The sequence below is a fragment of the Arvicola amphibius genome, chromosome 2 (genome assembly GCF_903992535.2).
Source record: "Arvicola amphibius chromosome 2, mArvAmp1.2, whole genome shotgun sequence".
Lineage (NCBI taxonomy): Eukaryota > Metazoa > Chordata > Mammalia > Rodentia > Cricetidae > Arvicola > Arvicola amphibius.
In genome coordinates, this window is record NC_052048.2 from 53,456,346 (window position 1) to 53,477,871 (window position 21,526).

The window sequence follows — 21,526 nt, forward strand, 5'->3', positions numbered from 1 at the left end:
AGAATTTAATCTACCCTGTTCACACCTCTTGCAGTGAGAATGCAAGCAAGTGGAGGCTACTCCTTTTCCTCGTGGGTTAAGGAGTGAGGCCCTACAACTCCCCCTGCTCTCTCTGAGCCTGGTACACTAACACATGTGTACACTAACACGTGTACACGAGCACATATGGCGCGTGAACAGCCAGATATGGGTTTTTATTGTGAGAAGCACACAGCTCCCAGTGGCTCTGGGGATCACACCTTTCTGTAGGCTCCCTGTCTTACAGCCTCCAGAGGCTTCGGTTGCTTCTGTTCCGTATGGGCAGGCTCATATGTGCCGCCTCTCCAGGAGGCTTCCTCTATTTCCCAGGCTCTGGATAACAGTCCAGAGAATAATTACACTTTACCCTCTCGGCCTCACCTCACATTCCCTCTTGCTTTGGCACACGTTCTGCCTCAAGGCTTCCTTTCCATATTCTCCTGTGTTTTCTTCATCTAACTACTATGATGGGCAAACTGTCCACAGATTTTAACAGTGTTTCTATCTGTGGACACAGACGCCAAGAATTTATTGCTGATATAAACTATAGCTTATGGTCTCAAAAGGTTTGTTTGCTTAAGACAAGGTCTCACTATGTACCCAGAGCTAGCTTGCAAATGGTTATGTGGATCAGGCTGGCCCAAACCCACAGGGTTTGCTTCCACCTCCTTGGCCTGGGATTAAAGGCATGTGACACCACTACACCAGGCCTGATGTCAATACTTTACTAACCTGCTGCAAAGATGCATACAAAACCCTGAAAGGACAGAAGGAGAAACAATAACCCCTACAAGGCTTTCGGGAGACTCAGCTCTCAGGAGTTTATGGGGCTTACAAAGGAGGCTCCAGAAGTAGCTCCAGGCTCCCTCTGCTGTGGCATATGGACAAAAGGGACACTGACTTCTGACAAATATCTTTCTAAATGTGGGACTGGAATAAGGTGGCCACAGTGACCCTGGGCTGCACAGTGACATCTGTTCTGACACTTGTGGGAAGGCACACCCACTCCCAGTTTACGCTCTAATCTTGGTTACCCACGACTGCCACACACCTTAGGCCTGTCAGCACCCCCTTTGTTTAGAACCCCGTACTTTTTGTCCTTTTAGATTATGAGTTTGTGGACCAACAAGATGGCTCAGCAAGTGAAGAGCATTTGCCATGGGTCCCATGCCCTGAGTGCGAGCCCTGGACGGCACATGGCGGAAGGAGAACTGACCCACATGCTGGCGCGGCATGAGCACGCCTTCACCCATCACCACCACTAGTGAAAAGAAACTGAGAACATTTAAAAAGATCTGAGATCTGCTCTAAGCTTGACTGGCTCCAGCACTTTTGGCCCTGGTGCCTGGCCTCAGACGCTCACCTGTAAAGGGCAGGCAGCCGTGAGGCAGATTCTCTTTATTAAAGAATCCATGCAAAGTGTCTAGAAGAGGCATGAGCCACAGTAGCACTACGAAGGAATCCAGTCCAGTCTAGGTGGGCCCTGTGCTGGTTAGGCTTTTGCTAACTTGACCCAAGATGGAGTCGTCTGGAAGGGGAACATCAACTGAGGAACTACATCCATAACACTGGCTTGTAGGCAAGTCTGATTTTCTTGATTAAAGACTGATGTGGGACCTGCAGACTGGGGGCAGTGCCAGCTCTGGACAGGTGCTCCTGGGTTGTATGGAAAAGCAGGCTGAGCAAGCCTAAAGGAGCATCCCTACAGGGCCTCTGCTTCAGTCCCTGCTTTGAGTGCCCATCCTGGCTTTTCTTCAGGATACACTGTAAGCTGAAATAAACCCTTTCTTCCCCTTGTTGCTTTTTGGTGTTTATCATAATAGAAAAAGAAACTAAGACATGGGTAGAGAGAATGGTGATTTTCCTTCCTACATCAGTCTAGTGCTCACAGTAGGCACTCAATATGCTTAGTGGGTGCCCCGTACTAGTCATGGTTTTACAAACTAAACATGTAAAGGGCAGGGAAAGGTTGGCATGAACACCATCCCTTGCTTACTATCAGACTCCAGAACTATGCCTGCACCATGACTAGCATCTACCCGTGGCCACAGAGCAGGTAGTATGGAGCAGGAAGTGGGATCACATGTATCCTGACCTCTAAAAGGATCCGATACAACACATTAAATAAAATAAGCCTGAGCATTAAACTTCATTCTCCTATATAAAAATATTCACAGGCTTCCCTAAATTAATTTATAAAGCAGATTAACACATAATAAATTTGGATAGCCAAGTCAAACTTGCCCTGGCCACCAACGGAGGTTAACCATCTTTTCCTGTGGACACTTGCATATTCTTTAGAGGTCTGTGCTCCCTGGAAGGAGTCTGAACGAAAGATGAACTCAAAGCACACAGATCCTTATTGTACTATCATGCAGAGATCGGTATTTTATGTAAGGCATTAGTAAATCAATCTGAAGGCCGTCAAATATCGAACTACTTATTTTATACGTTCACTTAGAGGGTAACTGTGAGGAGCACCTAACACATCAGAGGAAACCCTTATGGGGTGCGGCAGACACAGGATGCTCTTGTGTGACCCAGACTCCTAAGGGGACTTTGCTTCCCTGAATGCTCAGCTGCAGCTTTTGGAGCCACATTCATGGAACTGATTTTCCCAGGAAAACTACTTGCTGCCTTGGGGGACAAATGTAGTAATAGCCCTCTAAAAGGCAAAGGACTCCCTTCTTTCTGACAGCTTGGAGCTGCCCCTCAGAGCAGAAGCTACTAGGAATGTGGAGGAGGGGGGCCCAAGCCAACCCCGGCAGCCCGGCGGCTCATTTCTGCTCCTGGAGCCTCCTAACTGATGCAGTCAGGGGCAAGACTTTCTTCCTGCCCGCCTCCCTCTCAGGCTCCAAGCAAGGCTCCTCTCTCTCTCTCTCTCTCTCTCTCTCTCTCTCTCTCTCTCTCTCTCTCTCTCTCTCACACACACACACACACACACACACACACACACACCCTATTCTACAGTTCGAGGGATGACAGCCTCCTCTTCCCTTATACCTTTGCTCCTAAGAGAATATAAGAAAGTTTTTACTAGAAGAAATTGATCCAAAGATACCAGAATACCAAAACTGTAGTAAACATATCAATACCCAGCATCATAAGGTTTTATTTAAGAGTCAAGGCCTAGAGTGAGGAAGCTGGCAATGCCCTTCTTTTTCCTGACTTTAACCCTGACCAGAAGCCAGGGGAATTTCTAAGCATGACAAGCCATCAACACCTCCAATCTCAAGAGACATTTTTGGGTATTTGTGCCAAGTAGCTTATGAAGCAAGCACGGGCACAGAAGAGCGTGCTGAGGATGGCACAGAACACAGTCCTGGGCAACGAGCAGACCAATTTAAACTTGGGAAAGCATCTGCGGATGAAAAATCTCATCTCTGACTTGAGTGCAAGTTTGACCATGAGAGCAGCGAGTCGGTACAGCAGTGTGTGGATGTCTCGACAGGGCTGCAGTCCACTCTTGCAGAACACCAATTTGCTCAATTTGGACAGTTTTCAAATTATGTTTATCCTACAGCAATGTTTTCAAAATACTCATCTTGTTTCTCTAATGTTTGTACCAAACAAAATTTCCAAAGAATATAAACAAGAAATGTATTTCTTTTCTGTTAATGTATGATGACCTGTGAACATCCACTTTCCCCCTGCTGTGGGGCGATGGTCTTGTACCCTGTAAAGATCTGTCACTTGTACTGGTTTAATAAAACACTGATTGGCCAGTAGTCAGGCAAAAAGTATAGGCAGGGTGTGGAGGCCTAACAATTTCCTTGTTGACCAAAGGTCAGAGAGTTGAAACTTGTTAGTTCCTTCAAGGTTATTGTGCTTCTACCTCAGACAAGGGTCCCACCTAGATGTTGTTCAGAGAGTTCTGCTCTCTCAAGGTTATTGTCAACAGGTGTGGCTAATTGCCAGACCACATGCTCCTGGAATAGGGAAGTAGTTTGTTCCCACCTCAAACAAAAGTCTAAGGATTCAACTAAGTTCCAGTTCCCTTTATGGAAATAACTTGGGATTCTACCCAGGGAGCGGTTTGCCTACAGAATGTTTTGGTCTAGGGCATGAGCGTGACTTCTTTTGTTCTAGCAACAGAATGTTTAACTATAAATGTAGCCCATGACTTTCAATTGATATTTCAATTCCTTGTATCATGTTAATGCAGTCTTTTGTCTTAATCCTACTTTTTGGGGTAGGATATTTTAAGCGGCTGGAAATTAAATGCAGGCAAATTTTCAGTAGTCACTAAAAAAATTCCCTCCCAAGACTATCCTATATGTTTCTCCATTTTATTATTTTCATTTCTGTCTTCATATTCTTTACTACATTTCTAAATCCCCACACCTCTAGTCTGGAGAAAGGTATTTTTGTTGAGGCTGGCTCCTGAAAGCAGGGCAACCAGAACAGGAGAATTCTGGGAAGAGGAAAGGCTCAGTCTTCAGTCATCACTAGACACAGAGGAAGCAAGATGAGAATGCCTCACTGATAAAGGTACCAAGCCACGTGGCTAATATAGACGAGAATTATGGGTTAAAGTGAGATATAAGAGTTAATAAGAAAGACGGGTTTGGTCGCATGATCCATCAGTCCCCCGTCTCTCTGAATGTGGCCAACAGCGGGGGCTGACTGAGAAGCAAAGGACAATGGCGCTGGGCTCTGATTCTTCTGCATGGACGGGCTCTGTGGGAGCCTTCTCAGCTTGGTCGATCACCTTCCTGGACCTGGGGGGAGTTGGGAGGACCTTGGTCTTAGCATAGAGTAGGGAACCCTGATGGCTCCTTGGCCTTGAGAGGGAGGGAGGGGAGGTACGGGTGGAGGGAAGGGGAGGGAAGGGGGAGGAGGAGGGGAGGGAAGGGGGAGGAGGAGGGGAGGAGATGGAAATTTTTAAATATAAAAAAATAAACCACGAGGGAAAAAAATTTAAAAAAAAAGAGTTAATAAGAAGCCTGAGCTAATAGGCTGACCAGTTTATAATTAATGTAAGCCTCTGTGTGTTTCCTTAGGACTGAATAGCTACAAGACAGGGCAGGACAGAGACCTTTGCCAACAACCTCGCCCGCCCCCCCCCCCCCCCCCAGGCCTTAAACTCCTTCACTTGGCAGAATCTCACCTGAAAACAATGAGACGGATGGACAGGAAATCTACAGGCTCAAATAAGAAACTACACTGTGCAGTGACTGCAGACCATGACATCATCCAGTGCTGTCCAGGAAATGAGTTATTATGGGGACTGCTTTCCGATTGGGGGATGTTGCTTTTTTTTTTATTGGAAGAGTAGCAACTCCTTACAGCTGTTCAGTTTTACAGATCGCTGAGGGTCAATGCACACATCACTGGATCCATCCAGGGAGGAGTGATTATTTCTATGCTATAGGTCAGAAAGCCCAAGGTCTCTAGGAACTGGGCTTAAACCAGAGACTCGGCCACTTGTTAGACAGAGAGCCCAGCCTAGCTCAGCATCACAGCATCCTCGGGGAAACACTGCCTTCTAGAAGGGCCGGGGGCAGAGGGTTCCTACCACATAACACATGTGCGACAGAAACTGTCCTCCTTCCCTCCTTTGACAATGTGAGTGCCATGCAGAACATTCCTCAGCAAGAGGACTGTATAAAAACAAATCCCCAAATATACAGTATCCATGTGTCTGCATGTAAATTCTAGAATCGTGATTTGAAGGATATCTTAGGGTTTCTAGTGCTGTGAAGAGACACCATACTGACTGTGGCAATTGTTATATAGGAAAACATTTAATTGGGGCTGGATTATGGTTTCAGAGGTTAGTCTATTCTCATCATGGTGGAAACCATAGCAGCATGCAGGCAGGTATGGTGCTGGAGAAGGTGCCGAGAGTTCTACATCCTGATATGCAGGCAGCAGAGGAGACTGTGTGCCACAGTGGGCATAGCTGAGCATAGGAGACCTCAAAGGTGCTCCTACAGTGACAGCTTCCTCCTATAAGGCCACACCTAATAGTGCCACTCCTTCTGGGCCAAGTATTCAATCTCCATAATGTTTACTTGGTGTTCCACCCCTAATAACTCTGCCCCAGGTAAGAAGACAGTCAACAAAAGTAATACACACTTCTCTAAAGGGTGGGACAGCAAAGCATCCTGACCTCTGGAAAATGAATCAAGACCCCTCCCTTAACCCCACCCCTGATGATGCAGGTGTGGAAACCATTATCCTCCCTGATCTGGACAGACTGATGCCTTCTCTGCAGTAAAGTTCTCTCTGGTGGTTACTTCCACACCTTACATAGGTTTAAATTATTAACAAATGAGTCAATAAAATGTATGGCTTCTGTTTTCCTAATCACTACATGAAAACAAATAAAATCCAATAACTGTTACAGATATTTGTAAAAGAATCATTTTCCCCAAAGTTGCTGACCTCCAACCTGCCTGCCCATCAGTTCACCAGCACTATATCTAAACACTTTATAATTCTCTGGCCAAGCTCTACTTTTATTGCAACTATAATTCTAATTTGCCTGTATTTGTACTGACAAACAGACCTTTCTCTTCTCCAGTCTTTGAAGCATCTGTGTGCTTAGCACTGAGTGATGGACAGCAGCACAACACTGTGCTGACACGCTGTTCTTGCTTTAACGTCTTCAAAATGCCCAGATGTTCACAAGCCCACATGTCCTGCCCAGTGCATTCAGCCTGCCATAAGCTGTGGAGTAGCCCCTGCTCTCCTGATACCAATTAATCTCCTGCACTGTCAAACATGTCACACGGGCTGTGAATCTCCCATCGCCTGCAGCACGGTTCCCAGCAGACAGCTGCACAGTACCCCCTCCCTAACACACACAGAGGGCTTTATAAACCATCCTTAAAATAATCCAAGGGCCAGAGTGAGGCTTCAATAAAGATAAAAAGGAAAAGGGGAATCTGTCAAAAAACAAATTGGTTGTCATTCAAGCAGACACCTCTTTAGGGTTTGTTTCACTCCAAACAGCTAGCGAGGCTCTGTCCGTCTAAACAATGTGGAATTCCTGAAGAATGCAGCTCTGCACAGCGAGCATTTCACATTCTCTCCCCCCACTTTGGTTTTTCCCAGTATAATATAATCCCTTGCACCTGCAAAAGCTCCACAGACTGCTGACTGCCAAGAATCCACCACATGACCGCGTTGCCACGACCAGAGGGCCTGTGTGGAAAGAGAAAAAAAAAGTTATTCTATCTTTGAGTTTATCAGAACCTGCTGTGGGTTTAACATGGGATGGGAACTTCAGTGAGAAGCTATTTTGGTAGGAATTCTTCAACGATAACGTAAGTGATTTTCCCAAGGACTTAACTGCATTCTAAAATTAGTCAAAGAAGGAAGGGTGACAGCCACGTTATGAGTCTCAAAGGAAGTCTCAAGGAAGATTTCATACACACAAATTAAATAAAGATAATACATTTATGACAATGAAATATTTTGCGCATTATAGTTCATAATTATTCCAGAACAGTGTATGCCAAATTTCTTAGTTCTTTAAAAATCCTTATCCAAACTCACCTTTGAAAGACACTAGCTGTCACCTGAGTGGTACTTTAATGGAGGGGCATGTTTTGAGACAGGGTCTAAAGATAATCCAGGCTACCCCAGTCTCCTTAGTGCTAGGACTACCAGTGTGTGCCACGATGCCTAGCATTAATTTAAAATTGGTGAAAACACGTTTGTGCTGTTCACATAATAAGCTGGGGATCAAAACTATATATTTAAAGTATACAATTTAAGTAAGTTTAGGTGGACATACATACACACGCGATCACTGCTACAACTGGGACCACATACTTACTTACGAGCCAAAGTTCAGCATCCCTTTGGAACTTCTTTCCCGAGCCCCACCTCACTGTCCTCTAAGCAACTTGATAATCCTATCACTACTGACTGGTCTGCCTAGTCTAGAATGTTATATAAACTTAATCCCATCAATTTTCCTTTCTTTGTTTTCTCTCATAACTACTGTGTTTATGCACATTACAGATGTCAAGACTTCATCCCGTCCGTGTTGGTGAGCAGTAAGCCCGCACAGAGGTGCGGTACTATTTGTTTTTCCAGTTTGGGGATGTCACTGACAAACCATGTGAACATTTGCAAACAGACCTTTATATGGAAGATGCCTTCCCTTCTGCTCAGGAAATACTAATAACTAAGAAGGAAGTTGCTGGATCAGAGGCAGGGGTACGTTTAACTTTGTAAAAGCTGCCAAGCTGTTTCTCCAAAATGGCTGTACATTTTATATTCCCAGCAGTCCAGAGCTGCCCACATCATTCCCAAGCTAGGTTGCCAGCATCCATGAGTGCTCACACCCTAGGAACTGTGCCATACTGTTTTACTGTTCGCGTTTTGTTTTTAAGATTTTAAGTTCTCTATATGTGTGTGTATCCCTTGGACGAGATGGTATGGGCGCATGAAATAGACACCCACAGAGGTCACATGACGTTGGCCCTGGAGCTGGAGTTTACAAGTAGCTGTGAGCAACTAGACATGAGAGCCAGGGACCAAGCCTAGGTCCTCTGCAACAGCAGTACATACTCCTAACCACAAATCTCCTCTCTGGTTCCTTACCAGGGATCTAATGATGCTGACCTTCTCTTTACATATTTATTTGCCCAAATACATGAATTTTCAAATATCTGTGTATGCTTATTGGGTTGTCTATTATCTAAATTCATGATATTTCAAAGTTCTAAATATATTCGGAGTATAGTCATTTGCTGTTACTTTTCCTAATCTGTGATTTATCTTTTCATCCTTTGGAGAATGTTTTTCAAGTAAGCATTAAATTTTGATTATATCCAAATTATTTTAAGGTAATCATAATATTTATGTATGCTGATATTCATATTATAAATGGGGAGATTTGTTTGATTTTTGCTTGAGACAGGGTCTCACTCTGTAGTTCAAGCTGACCTGGAACTCACCACATGAACCAAAGTGGTCTTGAACCCACCCAAAGTAATCCTCCTGATGCTGCCTGCTCAGCACTGAGCCCACTGGTGTATGCCACGGGGCCTAGATTAGGAAGCTTGCTTTTGGTGTCATTTGTAAGAAAACTTTGCCTGTTTCAGTGGTGTAAAGCTTGCCCCCCATTATGTTCAGAGATTTTAAGTTTTGATCTACTGCTTGAAAAAAAAAAAAAGCAGTTCTTCCTTCAGCGAAATCCATTCTCCAAAAATCTCCCTCTAGCTGCTCATCATCCTCAGATGCCAGTGCTGTACTTCCTTGACTAGCACAGGTTTTAATAAGAGTCTGAAATTCAGTAGTTTCCGTTCTCCAAATTGATTCTTTTGAAAAGTTGTTCTGACTATTCCAGACTTTTCACATTTCCACATGGATTTTTACATCAGATCACCAGTTTCCACAGGACACCCTGCTGAGAGCTCACCCAAAGTACTTGGGTCCTTGGACTGTTTTGGGAAAGAATGGACACATTAACAATACTGATCTTTTCCTGACTTTTTCATCAGAAGCATTTAGTTACTCTTCTCTTGCTGTGAAGAGACACTGATTAAAACAACTCACAAAGGAAGATGCTTACTGTGGCTCACAGCCGCAGAGCCCGAGAGTCCTGATCAACATGGCAGGGAGCATGGCAGCAGGTAGGTATGGCGCAGGGGCAATAGCTTAGAGCTTAGATCTGATTCAAAGCAGGAAGCAGAGAAAAGAGAACTAAATTGGAATGGCATGGCCTTTTTAAAACCTCAAAGCCATCCCTAGTGACATACCTCCTCCTACAAGGCCACACCTCCTAATTCTTCCCAAACAGTTCCACCTGCGAATGAAGTATTTAAATGTAAGAGCCCATGGGTGCCATTCTCATGCACACCACCACAGGAAGCATTTCTCCCCTCATTCTGGCTTCCTATAAGGCCTCTCAAGCCTGCGCTATAGTTTCATAGGCTTTCATCCCGGTTTTGTCAGATTTATTTGCTAATACTCCACGTGTCATGGAGCTATGTAAAGGGTAAATTTGAATATGTAAATGTAATACAAACTGAGTATCAATACAAATGATTTTATATAATTTGTGTTCTGCAACATTAGCCACTTGGCAAGGCCCTCAGTTCAATTTCCAGCATCACAAAACAAAACCAAAAAATTTTAAAGTATATTCACTGCCAGGCTCAAGGTACATTGTAGAGCATTCTATTTTCCAACTTCACTCAGTGGTTCGGCTCAGCACCTGTGGAGACACCGTCAACTTTCTTCACACCTAAAGTCAGGTCTACTTCTTCCTTTCTAATCAGAACCTCTTATTTCTTTTCTTATCCTGGAATAATGGCCACATATGTTACCAAAAGGAGCTCCTGAATATCTCATCTTAAGTGTGCAGAATAGTATGACGTTGGAAGTAGCGTGGCTCTGGGGAAATATGCGCACACAGCACACATGAAATAACAACAGCGGACTCTGCACCCATCTCCCATTACAGGTGTTTATTTCCCCGCTGACAACTCCCTCTGGAAGGGTTACAGGACTGCTAAAGATTTGATGGCGTCCTAAAATTAAATCAGTATACACACGGCCCTATTTACCTTGTCAACAAAACAGAATAACAAATAAGATACACACTGCTGTGTGATGTCTCATTTCTTCCCAGTCCTATGAGGAAGAGTAATTCTCTGAAAGTATATTTACTAAATCTACTGGGCTAAAAATTTACCTATCAAATAGACTTCTTAACTCTGCACATGAAAACAGAGAAGCTTTAAGAAACTTTGTTACAAATGTTTCTAAAGGCTGTAGCTCCACAGAACAGAATTTGGTACATTCTGAGTAAATGCTTTACTCAAATTTATTTATGAAAATAAATGTGCACCTTTGTGGAAAGCATTATTGTCTCCATTGCTCTATAAGCATTAGATTAGAGACCCAATGGGACGTAGTGAAGAATAACAACTTTGATCTTCTGTAGCAATCTTTATGTGCTTTAGACACCATTAATAAAAATGTCACAAAGCATTTGTGTTAAATGCACCTCCCACCTGTGTGTGTTTGTGTGTGTGTACATTTGTGCCTGCCTTGCTCATGCCAAGCACATGTTATACTATTGAGTTACACCCCCAGCCCTTAATGCCATCACTCACTAACACACTGACTAGCAAGATGTGAACATGACCTATGTTTTTTAGTGGGGAGAGGTCATCTGCTATCCTTAATCTTCTGACAGCTTCTAAAGAGGACACCATTCCAAACACTGAAGCCACTGCTCAGAAGTTTGATTTATAGCAACAGTAAAGAACAACCAAAGGATGAAAGAGATCACAGAAGGAGAAGGCAACGAGTCTTCGGGGACTGCCTACCAGGTGTTTCCTGCAAGCTCAAGGGGAAAACAAAACTTCTGGGACATTCATGAGGGAGGCACATACAGTAAGCAGTGAGCAGGAGGAAGAATGGAGGAGGCACATACAGTAAGTAGTGAGCAGGAGGAAGAATGGAGGAGGCACATACAGTAAGTAGTGAGCAGGAGGAAGAATGGAGGAGGCACATACAGTAAGTAGTGAGCAGGAGGAAGAATGGAGGAGGCACATACAGTAAGTAGTGAGCAGGAGGAAGAAGGCTGTGCAATGGGGGTGTAGCTGCTGGTGGAGGAGATTTACAGGGGTACCCGCTGTGTTCTAGGAAAGGGACCTAGTTACCAAGGGAAGGAAACAATCAAAATAGATTCTGGTGTCTAAAGACTGTTTAAATATAGACTCCATAGATCAGCCACTTCACCTGGCCAGAATTAGCCTAAGAAGATATAAAAAAATTATTTTATAATAAAGTGAACACTAATAAAAAAATCTTAGAAAAAACAGTCCCCAAGTCTTTAGAGAAATTAAAACAAAGTCAGGGACCAATGTCAGTGGCAAACTCAGAGCACGATGTAATTATGACTGAGAGCAACAGGCACAACCGACTCCTCAGCTGCTAAAGACTTCTCATGGTGGGACTCTCACCACAGCCTCCTGGAGTGTGTGCGCCTGTTAGCATTCTGTCACCCTTAATCACTGGTGAGCCTACCAGTGGAACTGGATCTGAATGGGGCCACATGGTGTGTCCCATACAACTGGATACAGACCTACAAATTGCCACTGACTTTAAAATAGTGTCTGTTTTGTCTCAACAAAACAGGGTATATACATCAGGGACCACAGCTGCCACTGCCACGACACTGAAATACCCCAGTGAGGTGACTTATGCCTGTAATCCCAGCACTCAGAAGATGGCTAGGAGTTTGAGAAGAGCCTGGGCTTCATAGTGAATTTCAAGACAGCCTGGAATGAGATGACTCACTCAAGAAAACAAATTAAAAAAAAACAAATAACAACAACAAAACCAGGCTGGCTGACGACTGATTAAGTAAACAAATAAAGCACCCATACTATGCCATATTCAAAACAATTTGCTTCAGTAAGTTTGAGGATTTTTTTAGGTGAGTAACTGAATATAAACTCTTGGGAAGATAATATCGAGACTGACCAATGTAAACAAATGAGAGCCATTTACAAAATAAGAACAATAAGAACTGTGCTAGTCAAAAGTATTACATATAAATCAGAAATATATTTGAAATTGTATCTTAGCCCATGTGTCTGCAAGGACAAGAAGATGGGATACTCAACGGAAAAGCTAGCAAACATCACTCACAGAAAGATTAAATATCAGTTATATTTAAGTAAGATCAGACCACACTGGAAATAGAATAAAAATAAATACAGCGCCAGTGACGGGTCACAGGATCTCTACTGATGCTGCTGGACAGCGCACTAAGTAACTAGTGTATCCCAAGTGGGCATTAAAGATTTTCCCAGCTCGTCTTATTTAATTTTGGAAAGCCTGTATAACCGCGACAGGTGGAGCGCAGAGGCTAGAGTGCTGAACACACTGCCCGAGGTCACACGGATCATCCATCTGGTTGCTCCTGCTCTGCACAAAGCCACATCTTGTAACAGACAGAATGGTCTGTGTGTGCTTCTCCAGGTTAGTCACCGCGGCAGCACACCCTCCAGTGGAGTGCGGTACAACGTGCGAGCTGTCGAGAAAAACGGTGTCCTTTCCCATAGCATTGGTCTAATTACTGTAGTTTGTAACAGAGCCTTCTCTGTTGTCTTGTTTTCTTGCCTGAAGGGCCTTTCTGAACACACATACACACAAAACCTGAGTAAGTATTTCCATTGCCACATAAGAGTAACTGTCATTCCCAGCAAGGCAGACGAATGACTGGAGAGGTGAAGGGGGACAGAAAGGGACCAAACACGAAGAAACAATGTTGGAGCCTCAACTGTTAAGGATTTAAAACTATAAAGAGCCACATATTCCCAGATATTTGAATCCTGATCTCAGTATCATGTTGTTTCCTTTTTCTTTTCAAATAAAAACAAAATTTTATGATGACTACAGACATTTATTTATATCAAAGAGAAAATCAAGTTTAAGGGTTAAGACTGAACATCAGATTGCACTTAACTTCTTCATTTCTCCTTAGGTAAACCTTTCCTAATGCAGGGTGATAGGGAAGGAAGTGTTTCTGATCAAATCTATTCTAAAATAATTTTAGGCTTGCAGAAGAGCTGCAGAAACAGCTCAGTTCCTATTTACTTCCCCGCCCCAACATCCATAGTTCAAGGATCAAAGCTGACTACAAAAATCAGTACAAACCTACTTAACTGAATTTTATAGGAACTGCTACTGTCTGAAAGTGACTCCCATCTGCCTGGCTCTTTCCCACTAATGGTAACTCAGTGCATTGCTACAGAAATACCTGAGTTGTTTGCATCCCCCACGTGATTCCTCACTTTTTTTTTAAAGGTGTTTTACCTTGTAAACTTGTCTAGAGCTCCAGATGTAGACCAGGCTGGTCTTGAACACCACTTGGTTTCAGCCATTGCTGAAGGCTTGTCCGAGGAAGAATAATATGAGAAACTCTGGCTCTCCCACCCCATCCCAGCATGGCAGACACCAGTACCAGTATTCACAAAGAGGTACAAATAGGCAGTATCAGGAATGACTTGGAGACCCAGTGTGGGCAGCTATCTTCCTGATGGTGAGCTTTCCAAGAGTGTGAGCTTGATGAAATGCGAGCTGTGTGATTAACTGGTGGCGTCTGACAAAACATAGCATACACATAGCACACTGATTATCTAAACCCGTGCAGAACCCCAATAAAACCCATTGGCTCACCAAGGTGGACTTCACTGGTATCATACTTTGGTCTGTCATTAGTTCCGTATCTTGGGTAAATGGACTTTTGCTCACATCTCCCAGGAATACTGTCAGATGACAGGTCTCTGTCTCAGTCCCTGCCTTGAGCTCTTTTCCTGGCTTCTCTCAATGATGGGACTGTACACTGAAATAAACCCTTTCTTCCACTTTATTGATTTGGTCAGTGTTCATCATAGCACCAGAGAAGCAAACGAGGACAGTCTGACTCAGTCAGCAATCAGGAAATAGAACCACTCTGCTCTTACCTTAAGATTTCTTCCTCCATGCTGACATATAGGGCATGACATTACCATGGTAATAATCATACATGTGTACTTTGCTCTCATTCGTACCGCCTCAAACCAGCAAGCCTATCCACGGGGACAGTCCTCTCTCCCAGTCTCACAACACAGTGCCTAAGGAAAACTGAAGACTGAGCATCTTTGAATGATGCTTTATTACTCAATCCATCAGAGACATTTCTGTGGATGTGATCGTGGTAGATATTCAGCAATCACTACATCACAATCAACAGCAAAGTTACTGCTCTTTAACTTGAAAATATAGTTTTCAAAAAACAGTACTGCTTCTGCGTGATACTTACAGAATAAAAGAGAAATACCCAAGTAAGTATAGTTCGTAGTTACCTGTAAAGGAAATGAGGGTGTGCTAGCCCAGTTTTCCATTTCAAGGCTTCAGTTCCATTCTAAGAAGCACAGAATGATGTCACAGGCTTCTCCAAGTAAGCTGATTTGTTTTTGTTTGGCTTCAAGCTTCATGTTTTCATTTCTTAGTTACTACTATGTAATTCTGCGCCATCTTGTAGCTGATGTAAAACTATGTAGTTCTGGAAGCAATTAGCAATTCTCCTCCTGCACTGTGAAGTGCTGTTTCCTAGGTTTTGCTGTTCTTTTTAGGCTTGACCTTCCTATAGAACATTCAACATATCTTTTAATATTACATTTACTCTTCATCTAAACTTAGGAAGAAAAAAAACCTGTATGTTTCAAAAAGAAAACATTTTTATGGCCGTGAATATAGTTCCAAATGAACCTATAAATAAAATAGCCAATACAGCAGTTATACAAGTCTGTGTGGAACTCAGTCAAGAAAGAATGCTAATCTTCAACAATTAGCAAATACCTATCAACCCCCAGTGTAAGAGGCAGAACATGAAGAATATAAACATAAACAGGCAAATGACAATATTCATTCATCTTCACAGCAGCGTGCTGTAGGGAATGTGACACAAACGCCTGAGAGATGGCGCTGAGGTGGCCTTTGCATGTGCCCACTGTCCTGAAGACCTGTTGGTGGAAGTCTCTCGCTCATTCCCAGCCGCCCAGACTCAGAATAATCACTCAGAAACTACAGTATTTAAATCACTGCTTGGCCAATCACTTAAGCATATTGCTAGCTAGCTCTTATATCATTGGTTAACCCATTTCTATTATTTTATATTTTACCATGAGACTCATGGCCTACTGGCAAGGTTCCGGCTGGTGGTTTGCATCCATGGCTTCTCACTGACTCTGCCTTCTTTCTCCCAGCATTCAGTTCGTTTTCCTGCCTAGCTCTCTATTCTGATAAGGCATTGGCCGAGAGCAGCTTCTTAATTCATTAACCAATAAAAGCAACACATAGACTGAAGGACTTCCCACACCAAAGAACTGCGTTTGAGGGACTGCCAAGACAGAATATGACTGACTTTTACTAACTGTGGGTCAAATGAAAGGGAAAGTCACAGTAATGACAATGCACTTCATGAGCAAGCTCACGTGTGGGTGGACTGAGAACATAAGGGCTAGAGTCAGACACGGGTTCAGATCTCAAAGACACTCCTTAGCACTCCTGTGATTGGGAGCAGGGCTTGTGGCTGGCACACTCTCTCTTTCTTGGTCTCTTTCCCCAGCTACAAAGTGAGGACAAATGACACCTGTTACGGTCATTGCTGTTGCGCAGTAAAAAGTGCTGTGAGCAAATATAACCCTAAGTGACTTGATGGCAGAGACCTGCATGCCTGGCATTCCTAGCTAAGTCTAATGAAAGGCTCAGTTCTGAGTTCTACATGGTAGGAATAAGATTATAATGCAAGCTGCCATGGAATCTGCTTGGCCCACAACCAATGTCTTTGGTAAGTGTGTTTAGGGATGGCATGTGCCCTCTTGAAATGCCAGCATGCACTATGCAGGTGTTATGAGTTCTGAGGAAGAACAATGAAAGTCCTACCTGGAAGAGGGTGATACTTGCTCTAAGAACTAGTCATGATGACCAGCTGGGCTTGAGGCTGAGGGAAAGAGCTAGAATACATATAGCAGAGGAGAAATAATTTATAAAATGTTTGAGTACATGCCACATATGTGGGGACATCTGTGGAAGCCAGTCTGGGGTATCACACTCACAATGCTCCTGCCCCAGCCCCTTAAAGGCTGGAATTACAGGTATACACCACAACCTGACCCAAGGCGAGCATAAGCCATGAAGAAAAGACTCTTCTCTAAGGGTCCAATCGTGACAATCTACCCCTTCATTTGTCCTCCTCAAGATGCATTGAAAAAGTATTTTGAAGAAACTATATATTATGGTGACAGTCCTTGGGGACACAGGCAAGTGGCTTCCTGATTAGCTTGACCACTACAGTGCTCTGTATTGCTATGTGCCTCTGCCCACTGCACTCAGCTGCAATTCTTCCGGACTGAACGAGGTCTGGCCCAGGATGGGGCAATGAAGATGCACCAGCTGCTTGCACCACACTGGCTGCCTGTGCCATTTGGTCTGCCGGTGGAAGGATCTTATCTGAGTGCTCTCAGCTTGGTTCTGAGACAAGCAACTGAAAACACAAGCATCAGGGAGTCTGTACAGCCCAGAGCAGACAGCTTTGAGCAGGAGATCAAAACATGACTGAACTTTGAAAGATGCATCCCATCTGGATCCACGAAAGTACCATTCTGGTAGTGAATTCAGGGGAAAAAAATACAAGAGGAAGGGTTTGGGAAACCACTGCAAGGCATGGCATGAAGAGCTGTGAGGACCAACAACCTCACACTGACGAAGTCCTAAGTGTCTAAGGACACAAATGCCACTTCCAAAGGCAGAGAGCTGTGAAGACAGCTTACAGGCTAAAACACCTGGCACATAAGCATGAGGACCAGACTTCAGGTTACCCAGAACCCACAGAGAAGCCTGGCAGGAAAGGTGGCTGGCCACCTGCAATCTCAGCACTTGGGAGACAGAGACAGGGATCTTGGAGTAAGCTGGCTAGTTAGATCGCCAGAATTAGCAAGTTCCATGTTAAGTAAAGGATCTGGTTTGATATGTAAAGTGGAGAGTGAGTGAACAAAAAAAGCAGTGTCAACTTTGGGCCTCCACATGCATGAACACACATGTGCATGTGTACTTAGATACATGACAACCCACACACATGTATACACAAATATAGATACCACACACACTCACACCACACACACACTCATATACACCAAAAAATATGCACACACTACACACACTCTCACACACCCCAAACACACTTTAACACACCCTACACACATCACATACACGCACATGTGCACACACTCACACACTCATGAGTGCACAATATATACCACACAATCATAACACACACACACACACACACTCATTCACACTCACATACCGTAGAAGTAGATAATAAATTAGAGAACTTGTTAGAGCTTGGGGCTGGGATAAGGTAGTAAAAAAAAATCTTACAGCCAATGTCTACAGGTTTAAAAAGTCAGTTGACAGGGGGCTGGAGAGATGACTCAACAGTTAAGAGAACTGGCTGTTCTTCCAGAGGTCCTGAGTTCAATTCCCAGCAACCACATGGTGGCTCACAACTATCAATAATAGGATCCAATGCCCTCTACTGGCATGCAGGTGTACATATAGAATGCTCATACATAGACTATAAATAATTTTTTATGTCAGTCAATAAAACAGAGTAAACAATGTGATTGCAAATAGAAACCAGCAGTGACCCCTTGTAATGGGTCTGGAGACCAGGTGGTAGAAGCAGCCCTGGTTAAGTCAAGCGGGAGGAAGTCTGTTTAGAGGAGAGGTGACCACTGTAATCTGGACAAAGAATGTTTGGTGCTCACCCACTGCCTCCAGACACTGCTGACTACATACCATGGATGGCGAGGGCCCTGGCTGAGGAGGTTTTCTAAATCACATTCCTACACGAGAACAACAGAGACCCCACCCCCACCCCAAATAACACAATCTCCTTGCGCGACTGCAAAAGCAACTTGAGTGAATAAAACCAGAAACACAAAAGCAAGTGTTCTAAGGTTTCTGCTTCTACAAAGACCCTGTAACCTCACATTTGGATGTTAAACAAAAACACAGAATATTTGAAAAGATGCAAAACATCTCTAATCATCATTTAACCTTGAGGGAAATTCAAAGCAAAACTATGAGATGCTCGCCCACAACTATTAGAAAGGCTGTTTTTTCTAAATCAATTCACACAACAGCAAGGACACAGAACAGGAATCTCACGCACACACTGCTGGTGACGCACTGGGGGAAACACCCTATGGACTCTTATACAGCTAAGCATGTGCCCTGCTTCTGGCCCAGAAACACCACTCCTGAGCAGCTTTCTCAGGGTGGTGGTGGGGGGGGGGACGACGACATCCATACAAATACTACACACAGATATTTATAGAAGCTCAATGAATACCGACTGGAACCTGGGAATAGCTCAAATGTATATCAGTATTGACTAGAGCCACACACTCTGAAACACCAGTGATAAAAAGTCATCAATACCCGTGCAAGAAGCAATACAAAGACCCAACAGCACCGCAGAAGGAAGAGAACGGGGCAGGGCATGAAATGCTGCAGGGCACATTCTACCTGCTTAGTGACACCGAAACGAAACGCAGTGAGTGCAGGGAACTGGGGGAGATAGGGCACTCGCGACACCGTGGTTCAGTGAACTGGGCTGGAATACTGTTATAACTAACGTAGCCTTTTTGAGGGTGCCACTGACTGCACATGCTTTAAACAGGGCCGGAGAGACGACTCAGCAATCAGGAACTGGCTGCTCTTCTTTCTCGAGCTCAATTCCCAGCACTCACATGTAAGCTCACAAACATCTCTAACTACAGTGCAGGGCCCCGACGCCCTCTTCTGGCTTCTGAAGGCAGCAGGCACACACTTAGTGCAGAGACATGCATGAAGGAAACACATAAAATTAAAACTAAATTTACCAAAACCAACAAAACCCAAAAACCTTGAAGCACAGTACTGTTGTCTCTGATTACCACAAAAATTCACAGTGATTTCTTAACTAGTTAGAATTCTACAAATGCCCTTAAAATTTTTCGAAAGAAATGAACCAACCCATGCTTCTTCCCTCTTTGAACCTCTGAGCATTCCTCTGTGGGCTTGAGTGCCAGGACGTTAGAATGTGTAGAATCTTGTGAATTGGTCATTGAGGCACTTATACAGGGGCTCTTGTTTGCTGGACAGCTGTTGGTTACATTGTTCTTTTCTCACAGGCTAAAAAGGGGAACTGGTATGCTAAGGGAATGTGACCTTCTCACTGGATAGCTGTTACATCACGCCCTGAAACACCAGCCAAGGAATCTGTACTTACCCTGCACCAGGAAGGAAGAGCAGAAACATAACAACAAAAGACCCCAAACTCCAGTAAACGAGTGGTACTACCTTTTAAAATCGGACCACATGTAAGGAATCTTGAATGTTCTAGTTTACTTTAACTTTTAAAAAACTTACATTTATTTGTATGTGTGTGTGTTTTCACGCACGCATGTATTCATGGGGAGGGCTTACAAATGCATGCCAAGGCATGAGATCGGAGGTCAGAAGACAATATTTAGAAGCTGGTTCTCTCCTTCTACCATTTGGGTTCTGGGACTAAAACTTTGGCCAGAAGGCCTTTGTCTTCTGAGCTATCTTGATGGCTCCAAGCCTCCAGCTTACTTTCTAAAAGAACAATGTTTTGAACTCACTTATTATTCTTGGTATGCAATTTTAATACAATTTATTTAGGAGTCCAAAATCCTAAATAACTCTTAAGATACTTTTTAAGAGAGTTTTAAGAGAGTTTTCATGCACAGAAACTCTATAAAACTATGGGCAGCATCAACTCGGGTTTTGTTTGCTCTTTCTTTCCTGCAGTTCTGAGGCTGAATTTGGGGATATAGGCATGTACTGCCCAGCTGACCCAGCCCCAATCCCTACCTTGATACTTTGCCATCCTCCTGCTTGGTTACTTAAAACCCTTCTCACTTGGACAGGAACTTTCAATCTTTCCTGACTGTTAACCTACTAAACGGTATGCCTTAATAAGACTACATCACAACTCAGTCCAGTTCTCTGTGCACAGTGCAACACTGAAATTGCTCATGAGGATGCTGACCTGGATCGCTCTTTTTACTAAGCCCTTTACAGTGCTGGCAAAAAGACCCATGTGATTCAAACCACTATCAGTGCCCCAATGGTGAAAAACAAAGGCAATGTCTATGCATGCTTAAGCAATTTAATTAATCAAGTTTTGTGTGAGTGCATGCTCACGCACGCACACACACCCCAGGCTGTGTGTGGAGAAACACTTCTGGCTGCTGGTAATTTGGAATTTTTAAACTTCTACTCACTAATATCTTCTTCCATTGCATACCCACACTGTTGGGAACTAGAAAAAAATTCTCCAAATGATGATTAAAAACTTACTTTCAAGGATTCCCACAAGGGAAACTGGACCAAGGAGAAAGGAATCTGGAAAAAGAGAGAGAAAACATGCAAATTAGGTAACATGGACCAGAAATCATGCAAATTAGGTAACATCTACTGGTATTATTGTAAGAACCCACAAGTATTACAGTGCTTCATTTTATCTCATAGCTGTAATATGGACAGATTTAGCAAATATACAGGTGTAGTACATGTTTGGAAACCTGATAAACTCTGGCCATAGATCCTCTACTATTTCAAGCTTAAGGAATGCAAAGACCACCATGAAGTGAAGAAGAAATTCAGGGACAAGGTTGACACAGAAATGATACACCAAACATCTCCTATGGCAACACCCACAGTAAGACCCAAGCAGCTATGTGACAGCTATGGCTGTACAGTCCTCAGCAGGTAATGTAAGGGGTCAGAAGAGCAACTGAGCAAAAGAGAAAGGGTGAGGGCAGAGAAAGAGAAAGATTCAGAAGATGGAGACAATATAAGAGATGCAGGGAGAAGGGAAGAAAGTAAAACAAGGAGAGGGAGGGATGGAAATAAGAAGTGAGGACAGCGGGGGAGGACAGCAGGGGGAGGGCAGCGTGGGAGG

At 43.7% G+C, this 21,526-nt stretch overlaps 1 protein-coding gene across 6 annotated transcripts in view; it reads right to left on the reverse strand.

The window, feature by feature from the left end:
- The window catches only part of Slc25a26 (solute carrier family 25 member 26), a 112,800-nt gene that overhangs the window by 5,118 nt on the left and 86,156 nt on the right, over positions 1-21,526 (reverse strand). For all 6 annotated transcript variants that reach the window (XM_038318401.2, XM_038318398.2, XM_038318397.2 and 3 more), the window contains 2 exons: positions 20,923-20,967; positions 7,101-7,170 (listed from right to left, as the gene is read on the reverse strand). In XM_038318401.2, the coding sequence (XP_038174329.1) occupies positions 7,101-7,170; positions 20,923-20,967 (115 nt within the window). The remainder of the gene's footprint in view (positions 1-7,100; positions 7,171-20,922; positions 20,968-21,526) is intronic.